This window comes from Gymnodraco acuticeps, unplaced genomic scaffold (genome assembly GCF_902827175.1).
Source record: "Gymnodraco acuticeps unplaced genomic scaffold, fGymAcu1.1, whole genome shotgun sequence".
Classification (NCBI taxonomy): Eukaryota; Metazoa; Chordata; class Actinopteri; order Perciformes; family Bathydraconidae; genus Gymnodraco; species Gymnodraco acuticeps.
Window position 1 is genome coordinate 5436706 of NW_022990238.1, and position 13717 is coordinate 5450422.

Here is a 13717-nt window from a genome sequence, read left to right on the forward strand (position 1 = left end):
ATTACAAACATCAGGGTAGTGCTTAGTTCTCTGTCTAACAATACTGACCGCAAACAAATATTAGCTGCTGTTTAGCTGTGATAATACTGTTAATGATGGGCATCCGAGGAGAATTAGGAGACAGGTTAAGGTTGAATGTTGATCCTGGACCACAAATGTTACCGTCAATTCTGTAATTGAACTGAGATGTGCTGTTAAAGAGATGTTTACAATTTCCAACAATGGGTCAAAAAAAGGTAAAAACTGCTGTTGTGTCTGAAAGGCCATAAAAGGACATAAAAACTCACAGCAGTAAACTGTGGCTGTTCTATCTTGTGTCTTTAAAAATAGAGCATTTTCTCAGTTATGCTTGGTGTGCAGCATCTCAGTGAGTAGAGAGTTGCAGGGCAAATCTCCCAGAAGGTGGCGCTGATACAAATACTCCTCAACCTGGAGGCTAGTGCTGCGTACTTCAGGAAGCCGTAGCAGCAGCTGGCCAAACTTGTCTGAGTGTCTTGGATGACTCTGCTGGGTGTGCTCCATGAGGGCTCTGTTTACCCTCTCCTGTGTCTGCTCCACCTGCCTGCGACTCTGGACTGACTTCACATCTAGACAATAAAAAAACATCAATGCCACTTTTCTCATCAACACAAAATACATTCATGCATACATCCTAAACGCAGGTGCTTGAGAGATATTGTGATATATTAAAGGTCACCTATTATGCAAAATACACTTTCTTTTATACATAAACATGTGTCCCCTCGGTGTAAAGAGATTCTGAAAGCTTCAGGAAGACTTTTTGTCCTGATCCATTTATATAAAAACCTGTCTGAAAATGAGCCGATCAGATTGTGGCCACTTTTAGATGTCATAACGATTTTTTGGCTTGTGTAACCATTAGCCAATAACCAACCAAGGTAACACCCGCCCACCTTATCACCTGAATCTCCCCCTAGAGCAACATTGTATTTTTTTAACCAAATATCTCAGGGCGTTGGGAGTGGCACCTTATTTTCATCTAAAGTAAAAGACAGAGAATCAGCACTTTTGAAAAAGGCCTGAAACAGAGGGGTTTATGGGATGTTACAATGCATGATCTGTTTGGTATTTGGAGCCAAACACTTCAGAGACATGTTTTGTATATATCTGAGACCTATAATATATTGATGAAAAACAGTATAATAGGGGACCTTTAAAAGAAAGATTTACAACTTAAAGGTGACTCAGTTGTTCAAAAAGCTACACCATTTAAAAAAAAGAAGCTCACCAGGGTTGAATAGCACCAAGTGTTTGAGACAGACAAATTCTTGTCTGTCCAGCTTTAATGACTTCAGTTTGTACACTAAATCCTGAGTCCTCGATACCAGGCTGCTTAGTGTCGGTCCTGCCTGAGAGATGATGGTTGAAACATCAATCTGCATAAGAATAAGAGAAAGGTTGTTTATGTGCAGCCCATAACAACACAAATTATTTATTTTGCAATGTTGAGTTTAGTCTTTACCTGCTGTCCTGTGACCAGATATATGCAGCCCTCTTTGCTGAAGGTCACCTGTCTACAGAGGTGATCCAGGACCAGCAGCTCACTCCAGCAGCTCTGCAGCAGCACCATCTGGTCATCCACCTGTGGAAAACACAAATAATGTATCTGATGTAGTTACAAATAAAAGAATACGACCTTTGACCTCCTGTAAGCACCCAACAAATTGCAAAAAGAGAAGGTCTCTACATACAGCTAATTGCTACCAGTCCAAAATGCAACTTTATAATCTCGTGATGTATCACCTTGAGCTCTTTAAAGAGTGCGCTGTTCCTGGCCCACTCCACAAGCCCAAACAGGGTCTGGTCAGCCATTTTGCACATGATGCTGAATGTATTTAGACAGTCGTGTTTGCCTCTGTTGGCTTGTTCTCTCTGCAGACTGGCGAGCACCTTGGAACACAGCTGGCTCTCATCGGGCTCCCCCTCCAGGAGTTGACTCAGGAAGTTGGGTGTAAGAGTGCCTGATGTGTAGTGGGTTTGGGTGGGAGCTCGGGAGAAAGGAATGGTGGAGTTTGGCGTTGGGCACGGGGATTGTGTTGGTGTGCTTATTGGTGTAAATGAATCATTCAGAGTTGGATGCACATAGTTTGCTGGAGCCGGACTGTAGCTAAAAGTCATTTCTCCTTTCTCCTGCAGGTATCCAGGGTAGATGCGGTGGTATAGTCCAGGGTAGGGCAGCGAAAGAGGGTTGAGCTCCCTGTCTGCGTTCATTTCGCAGTCTATAGGCATGGGTGCACTCGACTGCCCCATGCCAGAGGGATACATGTGGGACTGATGGAAAGGATCAGAAGACAATGAAGCACTTGTGTGATGGCTCAGGTGAGGATCATTTGGAGCTGAGGGTCGGTGTTGTTTTTGAGTAGTTTCCATCTTAATCCTGTAGGGAGCAGTGTTTGTCTGGTGACAAACCTTTCGCTGTTTCATCTGCCTGTCCCGCCGGTACAGTGGGCCAAATTTATTCCTGCCACCTCTCATACGATCTGCTCTTATTGCTGTTGACAGAACGTGAAACAAATGATCAAGGTTTTACAACAAGACCTTAGACATTCACAGAGATAATTCCTTTTAAACACTCTATATCACTAATATAAACTACATATTTTGAAGGCTCAGATACAAAGTTGTCATCTGTTATCTGAGTCATTACAGCACTCATTTACGGCTTAGATAAGTAATATGGGAGAAGGAACATGCATGTCAATGGAAAACAAGGCCTGTCACAATGGAGCAGAATACACGTTTTTTTTAAAAAGGCCTGAGCAAACGTGTGTGTTTCTGTCTTTTGCGTTGGGGCTGTGTACTCTACCCTCTCTCTTCATGCCCACTGCCAAACACTTTTGGAAGCGACATGAAGGACAACGTTTCCTCTGCGAAAGGTCCATAGGGCAGCTCTGTTGTCCTGCACAGGTGTAACGCTTGTTATTCTGCACTGAGCGCTTAAAGAAGCCCTGCAGAGAGAGAGAGAGAGTTATAGAGATTCTCTGCACATAGGTCAATCCTGAGTGATATAATAATGTTTTCCCATCACTTACCTTGCAGCTCTCACAAGTGAGCAGTCCATAGTGGTATCCCGACACTTTGTCTCCACAGATGGGACAACTCTCCTCAGGCTCTGCCTTTAATTCCTGACCTGGAGAATGACCCACAATTAAATGTACAATGTACAAATGAATGGTAGATACAGTATGATACAAACGTTTCATACTGAAGGCCAAAAGATAATTTACAGGTGCTGGTTATTAAACGTACGGGTGATGGTGATGTCAAGCTACTCATTTTATTTTAATTTGTTGTATATAGAGAAGCCAAAGGTACTGTAAGTGGACATCCCATTTAGTTGCTTTTCTTTTATTGGGAATGATTAGTGTATTTGGCACTAATAAAAATACAACACTATATTACAGTTTTCAAGTGTAGATAATATCTAATTAAAAAAAAGATCTCATTATGTCAATATTAAAATATGTATTTTTATCATAACTTCCATCTACACAAAATGCATAAAGAAGAGTTTGTTATAAGGCCAACAGACTCAAACACATTGAGGATATTTTATTTGATCATCTTTGAGAAACACATTCAACACCTTTCTACTCCGGCAAGTTCATTCAGAGGTTCAGTGCTAGCTGCTGACATAAGTGTGTCATCTAATGGGGTCAATTGATCAGCTGTTGAGAAAATAGTGACAGTGTCTTATCACTCATCTTGATTTGCTTGATTACCGATATGACCCTTACATAATTTCCAGTCTCCCAAATGAAAATCCGTAAAAAACCAGAGAACTCATTTGAATACTTCAATTCATAAAATATATATTGTTATACTCAAATATTCATACCTTTATTATGCTGTACAAATTCAGAAGTTTTACTGAAACCTCTCAACAAAGTCTTCCTATATTATACTCACATTTTGAAGATTCTTCCAATAATAACGGATCCTCTGGGTAGTTGCCAGGGTGATGGAAGAGGGGCTGTGGTTGTAGTTGGTGATAATCAGGTAGGTCCATTCTGGCTGAGGGGGCATGAGAGTCAGTCCAGTCTGATCTTCATTGTTGCAGAGACCAGGAGAGCCAGAGAAGACCGGCTGGCAGGCCCAACTGCCCCGGTGGACTGATGGCCCACAAGCGGACTTCGATCAGTAGTCTGCCATAAAACCTCTCCTGACTGGCACTCCTACCCAGTCACTCAGTCACTCAGCCAACCATCGGATTGGGGACAATCCGATTTCCACCTGCTGAAATGTAACTATAGTGAAATCACTCCAGTACCGTTGAGCCATCCTGGAGCTCTCCTGATAAGATAATGGTCTACTGAATAGGCAGTTAATCACATTCATACATTATCATTGTGTATTGCAATTTAAATGTAGGCAGTGGTGTGGGAAGAATATGGGTCTTTTTAATAGTTAAACATAGTTAAAATATTCTACATTATGAGAAAAAGCGTTTCTTTCTAAAGCTTAAGTAAAAGCACAGGTTTAATCAGAAACATGTTTTTTAAGTTCCAAAAGTACAAGTTCTTGTTCTGAAAAAACTGGACCCTTTGGGAATATTATATACGACAATATAAGATTGTTTATAAAGTGGCATCAATGTGAAGAAACTTCTTACTGTTTGAGCAAGTTGAGGTAGAGCTACTTTGAATTTTTTTTTATATACAGACACACAAAAGGCGCATTCACACCGCAGTACTTTTCCCACAAAGGTCCATGAGAACTTAGTTCATGAGAACTATAGGTTACTTACGTAACCCCAGTTCTCAGAGTAACATGAAGTGAGATGTCTCACTATGGGATGCGCCTCAACGCGTATGCAAACAGAAGCATCAATCTCATTACGCCAATCCTGATTGGCTGGTGATCTTGTCGTCTACGTCAGGGAATCCACCCACCCTTTAAGTAGCTTGCGCTACGTCGCAGCGTCATTCAAAATAAGCACCTCTTCTCGCTTCGCCTTAGCAAGAAGGGCCGTCTGGTGAGACATCTCACTTCATGTTACTCTGAGAACTGGGGTTACGTAAGTAACCTATAGTTCGGTACAAGATTTACATCATACAGCCCATGTAGTATAATATTTTACAAATTATGAATTACAGCAAACATGTGCAATATATCCATTATTACAGCTCCGTGGGCTGGCAGTAAGGCGATATGGTCCGTTGTTATTGTGCATCCATGGGTAAAGAGAAACTCATGTACTGAACACGTAACTTGAACGTGCCGGGCGGCGCGGTCCCGTGGGTTAGATGCGCGTTCATAATGCCGAGGGAAATAACTCAGAATAACGTTATTAGCACATTTTTACAACTTGAGGAACGAATGTTTTTAATAAGGACTATACAAACGTTCATACTGGGTAGTTTATTTAGTTTAAAAAAAATTATCCAACGAGTTACACACCACTCTTTCCCCATGTAAGTCAATGGGAAAAAATGTTTCCGGGCCCAGCAACCTAAAGGAAGTGTAGTACCGCCGTTTGACCAGCACGAATATTCTCATCAGACTCCGGCGCACTTCCTGGGGGCTTGATATTCTCATCAGACTCCGGCGCACTTCCTGGGGTCTTGGTTGAGGCGCATCCCATAGTGAGACATCGAACGGAGTGTTATGAATGATAATTCTTTAGTTCTCATGAACTAAGTACAGATCGCGTTCACACCGGAATAAGTCCCTGGGGGAGGATTAGGCAAATGAAGCCGCTGACGTCACTTCTTCTTCTTCTGCTTTGGGTTTACTGGCAGGCCGCAAACCACTTCACGGCGTATACCGCCGCCCAAAGTCCCCGGCCGGTGTCAGCATAGATATATATATATAAACACTGTTTATATATATCTATGGGTGTCAGTACCAGATATGTTCGGGCTACCAGATATGTTCGGGTGTATTTCCGTCGCATCCGTCATCCGTCATATCCGTCATAGACTCACCTCCCTCTGCTCCCAGCGCTCTGCTGCCACACACCGGCCGTCTGCGGAACTGCAGCCGGAGGAACTCGGGACAGCTTGTTATGTGTGGGGTGCTATGGTGGGGTCCCATGTACTTGTGCACATAAATAATGTTTCTAATTATTTAAAATAAAAAAAATATATATTCTGCGTTACTTTAGCCAACACTTTTATAAGGCCACTAGATTAAATAATTACGAAATGTGTAGATAGAATACATATATTTCAGGTTGTTATTTTGTCATTATGTTTAATGTTTTATTTACCTTTTAGTATTTTTATATAGTATCTGAACTTTGGAGAGGAGTTGGGAGACACACGACACATCAAATCACATCTACAGATCAAGGCGAAGCGAATGGAAGTACTCCCATACTCCTAGCGTGAAAATGTTTGTGAAAACGTGTGCAAAGTCTCCGAAAATCAAAACAACATCCGGTTTCACTATGAGTGGTCGCATTTTCGAGAGCTCCCGCTTTGGCGGTTATTCCTCACGATTTTTTACACATTTCATCCTCCTGACAATATGGATTATGGACTCCTACCTCAACTCATCAATGAGGCAACATCACTTAGAGAAGGAGAGTAATGAAAGTGGGGATAAAATGAACCACAATGACTTTTACCTTCTCAACGGCTGGGAAAGGAAACACCTCGCTTTTGGAAGTGCAAGCATTCATGCATTATTAACTGCAAACCCGACGCGAAAGTACTTACCCCCGTCAGGCAAACTAGACCGAAGAAGTATGATCGTCTTGGTCTTATTGTTAGCGGGAGACATCCATCTGAATAAAGACACCAATTTCAAAAACCGTACTGACCTGCATCATGAAAATATTGAATCTGTGTGGGTTGAAATTCTTTTTGACAATGCTAAATCTGTAATAGTCGGGACAATCTATAGACCACCGGAACAGAGTGACTTTTATGATACATTAGATGGGTGTTTGGCTGATGTGGGGGATGTAGAGACAATTATTATTGGAGACTGGAACACGGATATGCAACGTAAAGACACGTCCGTCTTCAAGTCCTTCAGTAGGATTTGTGATCTGCACGGCTTCAGCCAGCTAATCACCCAACCCACCCGGGTATGTGAAACAACACAAACTACCATTGATCTCATTCTGACCTCTGACAAGTCCAGGATCTCCAGTAAAGGGGTTATAGCATGCGGGTTAAGTGATCATTATATGATATTCTGTACCCGCAAAAAGCTCAAACAAAGGGCCGGCTGTCACAAAACAGTCATATCTAGAGACCTCAAAAACTACTCTAGCGAGGCCTTTAACCTAGAACTGGAGAGCCTGGACTGGTCAGATGAGCTCAGTGGTACACAAGTTGAAGAAACATGGCTTGGTTTCAAAAACAAATTCTCTGCAATACTCAATGATTTGGCCCCCCTAAGAACAACCAGGGTAAAAAAATCGCGCTGAGCCGTGGATGCACTCCGGCATACTGACCGCCATGAAAACCAGAGACAAAAAAATGCTCTCCATCCATCCATCTTCTTCCGCTTATCCGTGGTCGGGTCGCGGGGGTAGCAGTTCCAGCAGAGAGCCCCAAACTTTCTTTTCCCTGGCGACATCAACCAGCTCTGACTGGGGGATCCCAAGGCGCTCCCAGGCCAGCGAAGAGATATAATCCCTCCACCTGGTCCTAGGTCTACCCCTTGGTCTCTTCCCAGCTGGACGTGCCTGGAACACCTCCCTAGGGAGGCGCCCAGGTGGCATCCTAACTAGGTGCCCGAACCACCTCAACTGGCTCCTTTCGACGCGAAGGAGGAGCGGCTCAACTCCGAGTCCCTCCCTGATGACCGAACTTCTCACCTTATCCCTAAGGGAGACACCAGCCACCCTGCGGAGAAAACCCATCTCGGCCGCTTGTATCCGCGATCTCGTTCTTTCGGTCATGACCCATCCTTCATGACCATAGGTGAGGGTAGGAACGAAAATGGCCCGGTAGACAGAGAGCTTTGCCTTCTGGCTCAGCTCCCTTTTCGTCACAACGGTGCGGTAAAGCGACTGCAGTACCGCTCCCGCTGCTCCGATTCTCCGGCCCATCTCACGCTCCATTGTTCCCTCACTCGAGAACAAGACCCCGAGATACTTGAACTCCTTCACTTGGGGTAAGGACTCATTCCCTACTTGAAGTGGACAGTCCATCGGTTTCCTGCTGAGAACCATGGCCTCAGATTTGGAGGTGCTGATCCTCATCCCAGCCGCTTCACACTCGGTTGCGAACCGATCCAGTGAGTGCTGAAGGTCGCAGACCGATGAAGCCATTAGAACCACATCATCTGCAAAAAGCAGTGGTGCAATCCTTAGTCCACCGAACTGCAGACCCCCTCCCCCATGACTACGCCTCGAAATCCGATCCATGTATATTACAAACAGGATTGGTGACAAAGCGCAGCCCTGGCGGAGGCCAACCCTCACCGGAAATGGGTCCGACTTACTGCCGAGGACCCGGACACAGCTCTCGCTTTGGGAGTACAGAGATTGGATGGCCCTGAGTAGAGACCCCCTCACCCCATACTCCCGCAGCACCTCCCACAGTAACTCCCTGGGAACTCGGTCATACGCCTTCTCCAAGTCTACAAAACACATGTAGACCGGATAAGCGTATTCCCAGGCCCCCTCCAGGATCCTTGCGAGAGTAAAAAGCTGATCCGTCGTTCCACGACCAGGACGGAATCCGCATTGTTCCTCCTCAATCTGAGGTTCGACAATCGGCCTGACCCTCCTTTCGAGTACCTTAGAGTAAACTTTCCCGGGGAGGCTGAGTAGTGTGATGCCTCTGTAATTGGCACACACCCTCTGATCCCCCTTTTTAAAAAGGGGGACCACCACCCCGGTCTGCCACTCCTTCGGTACTGTTTCCGACTTCCACGCAACGTTGATGAGACGTGTCAACCATGACAGTCCCTCAACACCCAGAGCCTTCAGCATTTCCGGGCGGATCTCATTCACCCCCGGGGCTTTGCCACTGTGGAGTTGTTTGACGACCTCAGTGACCTCCCCCCGGGAGATTGGTGTTGATCCCCCGTCATACTCCAGCTCTGCCTCTAACATAGAGGGCGGAGTTGTCGGGTTCAGGAGTTCCTCAAAGTGTTCCTTCCAACGCCCTAACACTCCATCAGTTGAGGTCAACAACGTCCCATCCAAAAAAATGCTCTGAGTTTCATAAAAGTCAGTCAATGCTTTCCAAAAGCACGAGCAGTGAACTCCAGGCCCACGTGACTGAACTAAAAATTGAAAGAAACAGACTAAGAAATGACGTAAGCTCCATGATCAAAACTGCCAAAAAGAATTTCATCAATGTCAAAACTGAGGAAAACAAAAATAAACCCTGTGAACTTTGGAATTTACTCAATAACCAGCTTGGCTGCAGTAAAAAACTCAAAACGAGATTTTCTAACTTAAACATAAAGACAGATAACAGGCTCATCACAGACAAACTGGATGTGGCCAAGTACTTGAACATTTTTTTCACAAACATAGCCACAACTCTTGTAAATAAATTACCCTCCCACTCAGGGCTTTTTGGAGTAGATCACATCATGACCTACTACAAAAACCTAGGGGTACGCAAAGATGATTTCAGTCTAGCAAGGGTAACAACAGCAGAGGTACTCATTAAACTGAGCGCCCTCCAACCTAACAAGGCCACTGGCCACGACAATATCCCCTCCAAATTCCTCAGAGACACAGCAACCGCCATCTCACCAGTCATAGCTCACATAATTAACCTCTCCATAAAACAGGGAAAAGTACCCAAAGACTTCAAAATTGCAAGAGTAACCCCCCTGCACAAAAAGGGCAGCAAATTGGACCCAGGCAACTACCGCCCTGTTTCTATACTTACCTCCATCTCGAAAGTCATGGAAAAAATAGTATATGAACAGGTCGAAAAGTACCTCGCGGAAAAGAAACTAATCTATGAATTTCAATCTGGCTTTAGAACATCCCACTCCACTGACACATGCCTTCTTTATTTGAGCGACCACATCAAACAAGAGGTGGACGAGGGCAAGTACTGCGGCATGGTGATGCTGGACCTACAAAAGGCTTTCGACACTGTCAATCACCCCATTCTGATTGACAAGCTAAAAGCAATTGGTTTTGATAAACTATCGGTGAGCTGGATGCAATCCTACCTGGAGGGGAGAGAACAGATGGTGGAGGTAAACGGTACTCTGTCCCCCCCCCTCCCAGTGAGCTGTGGTGTTCCACAAGGAAGCATATTAGGTCCGTTACTGTTCCTAATTTATGTAAATGACATGTCATCAGCATGTGACTGCAACTTGTTCCTGTTCGCGGACGACTCAGCCCTGCTGGTCTCTGACAGGAACGGGTTGCAGGTTGAAAAAAACCCTCAGCTCCGAGCTCGGCAGAATCTGCACCTGGCTCGCCGATAATACATTATCATTACACCTGGGTAAAACAGAGTCCATTCTCTTCGGTTCGAAACATAATCTCAGCAAATCCGACGACTTCTCAGTTGCAGTGGGTGACATTATTGTCACAAGTAAGAAGGAAATTACATACCTAGGATCTATTCTTGAGGCAAACCTCTCCTGTGACAAAATGGCATCCAATGTAATAAAAAAAAAGTCAATCAAAGAACTAGATTCCTATACCGGATCTCCTCTCTGGTAAACAAAAACACCCTTAAAACTCTGGCAGGAGCACTCATTCAAGGGTACTATGACTATGCTTGCACGTCATGGTACCATAGCACCTCCAAGGCGCTAAAAATAAAACTTCAAACATCGCAAAATAAACTGGTCAGACTACTGCTTGACCTTTCATCTAGAACCCACCTCACCTCTGCCCACTTTGACAACCTAGGATGGCTTAGAGTAGACGACAGAGTACAGCTACTTGCAATGGGCCTGGTCTACAAGATCCACTACACCTCTATGGTACCCATGTACATGTCAAAATTCTTCCCAAAGGTCAAGGAATACCATGATCATAACACCAGAGGGAGCTCCACAAATCATGTGAAACCCAGATTTGGCACAAAAAAGGGGGAATACACGTTTCGCAATTATGCCACATCAAGGTGGAACGCTCTTCCCACAACTGTAAAGGAAAGTAAAACTATACTTACCTTCAAAACCTCTCTTAAAGAGCACCTTCGGGGGAGAGCATTGCAAAACTGGCCCCGGTAATGGTACAAATCTCAACCTGTCGTTCAATGGACAGCTTCCCCCCCCCCATCTATGTATATACTCGCATTTTAGACTCTGTTACTAACTGTATATCTGTAGACTTGGTATGTCTTAAATGTCCGGTTAGGATGTATTAGAACTAAATCTAAAATGAAAATTGTAAATAAGCAATCTGTATGTAAAAAACCACCTGTATGTAAATTGTAAATAAGCCATCTGTATGTCAAATATGTCTTATATGTCTTAAATGACATGATGAATTGGAAATGGGGGACCCTGATGTAAACAAGACGAAAGTCTTTCTCTGGTCTGCATCCCCTTAACAATTGTATGTTTTGAGCTGTACTGTACTGTACCCAATATACAAGCTGTTAATAAACTTTTCAATCAATCAATCAATCAATCAAAATCCTAAAAATAAGCTCATATTTGAATTCCCCATAAAAAAACACATCATTCAGTAAAAACAAGGCCCCACTGATCATCTACTCTCTGAGACGATTCCAGGGATGTCTGGCTTGAGTTTCGACCACCAGGGAAAGTGGACAAAAGTGCCCGAGATCAGCCTCTTAATTTACCCAGGGCCTAGTGCTTGGCTTTGGGCATGAAAATTCAGGAAACTCCCCTGAGTATTTTATTAAATATCTGAACTTTGGAGAGGAGTTGGGGAACACACGACACATCAAATCACATCTACAGATCAAGACGAAGCTAGTGGAAGTACTCCTAGCGTCTGAAAATGTTTGTGAAAAACGTGTGCAAAGTATCCGAAAACGGAGCAGTGGCTGTGATGCTAGCTTTGCGGCTAGCGGTTAGTTGTTATTGTTTGAAGTTGTTGCTATGGAAACAACATGACGGAGAAAAAAATCAATATCTTCTACATGTGAAGGTAAACTTCTGTTGTTGCAATGTTGAGGTAGAATGAAGGAGTCTGGAACGTCGATTAGCCAAAGCACTGAGAGTTTATTGATCACAGTACATTAATTACATACGGCCGGGAGATCATCTTAGTTTCCCACCGTCCCGTGGTCCACCTTGCTTATCTCTGGCCCCAAAGCCACAAACATCGCTGCTACACGAGGAGAGGCCGGCCCACAGAAAGCCCGCGTTTACCTAATCAATAGCCGATGGAAGACAATGAACTACTTGTCTCAAAGAGATGCAGCCAGGTCTCAAACCTCCCCCACGGATATAGGAGAAGCGTTTGACCTGTGACCTCAACTTATAGAGGAGTCTTTGAGTGACTACAAGCAGATGTTTGCAGTATCACAGATTCTAAGAAACAATAAAAAGCTCTATAAACAGATCAGATTAAAATATTCTCTTACACTACATATAATAACGGACAAAGTAAAGAATGAAGTGTAGGCTATGCCTGTTTGAAGTTGTTGCTATGGAAACAACATGACGGAGAAAAAGTATAATCTTCTACATATAATAACGGACAAAGTAAAGAATGAAGTGTCGGCTATGTTTAAATGTTCGGAATTTGACCGTGTATGATGGCCCTCTTGAGTTGCCTTACAATCCGTCATATGACGGATGACGGATGCGACGGATGCGACGGAAATACACCCGAACACATCTGGTACTGATACCGGAAGTCCCCGGAGTTGGGGACTGGCTTCAGTAGAAGCTGCTGGGACTCCCAGCAGCTTCTACTGAAGCCTTCCGAGTAAATCGCCAGAACGCTGACACCTCCTCATCTCCACCGCTCCCATGTTTTATTTTGTGTTGCCATAAGTTAGTCTCTCTGCGTTTCTGCGCTGGGCTAATGCTAATAATGTTAATGCGTGGATAATAAAATGGCGGCTTCACAAAACTTTTTGGGAGTTTTACGGGCCGTGGTTTGCAATCTGCCCAGCCAATCAGACATAGGAACCTTTTTCTCCCACGAAAGTCCCTGCTCTCTAGCAGGGGGGTGAAAAGGTTCTTATGAACTAATTTTAGTTCCGGCTCTTTTTGGTGTGAACGCAACATTTCGGAACTATATCGGAACTAAAGTGGGAAAAGTACTGCGTTGTGAACGCGCCTAATGGTATATACAGCCCAATGGTTCTCAGCACAAGGGTTAGATAAGGAGAGACAGATCTGAGGCATTGTGAGATGCTTAATGTGGTAAGCAAGATAATATGGTTAAGCTACAAAGTTGTTCTTTACATTTTTCAGTTACAGTACTTGGGTATTGTAGTGACCTTCCAGCACTGAATTTAAGTTCAACATAAACTGTTTATTCCTGAGTATACCATTATTTGTTTACATCAGTTCTTCATTCAAGGAAAGTGCAGTAGAATCAGGAAGCGTTGCTTTGCTAATTAAAACACAGTATTAACCAGCCATTACATTGTTCTGCATCCCAAGCCAGCGCCTCAGATGATCAATATAGCTGCCAAAATGGAACCGGCCGCTTTGATGAAGCTCACAGTGACGTCAAAGCAATAGAACAGTTCAAGGGTGGAAGGTTTATGGCTCCTGCACATTAGCTTGTAAATGGATTATGACATTTATCAGTAGAAAAGTTGCCCCGCTATATTATCAAGTCTTGCTTCCAACACCTCTACACTTCTCTCAG

At 44.0% G+C, this 13717-nt stretch overlaps 1 protein-coding gene across 1 annotated transcript; it reads right to left on the reverse strand.

Annotated features, from left to right (window-relative positions):
- Positions 1-56: 56 nt before the first annotated feature.
- Positions 57-4030, reverse strand: nr5a5 (nuclear receptor subfamily 5, group A, member 5). The gene is made up of 7 exons (XM_034220386.1): positions 3931-4030; positions 3054-3151; positions 2828-2969; positions 1765-2513; positions 1484-1603; positions 1250-1397; positions 57-587 (listed from the first exon to the last, which is right to left on the reverse strand). The coding sequence occupies exons 1-7, from the start codon at positions 4028-4030 to the stop codon at positions 340-342; spliced, it is 1605 nt and encodes a 534-aa protein (XP_034076277.1). The 3' UTR covers positions 57-339.
- Between the last annotated feature and the right edge of the window lie 9687 nt (positions 4031-13717).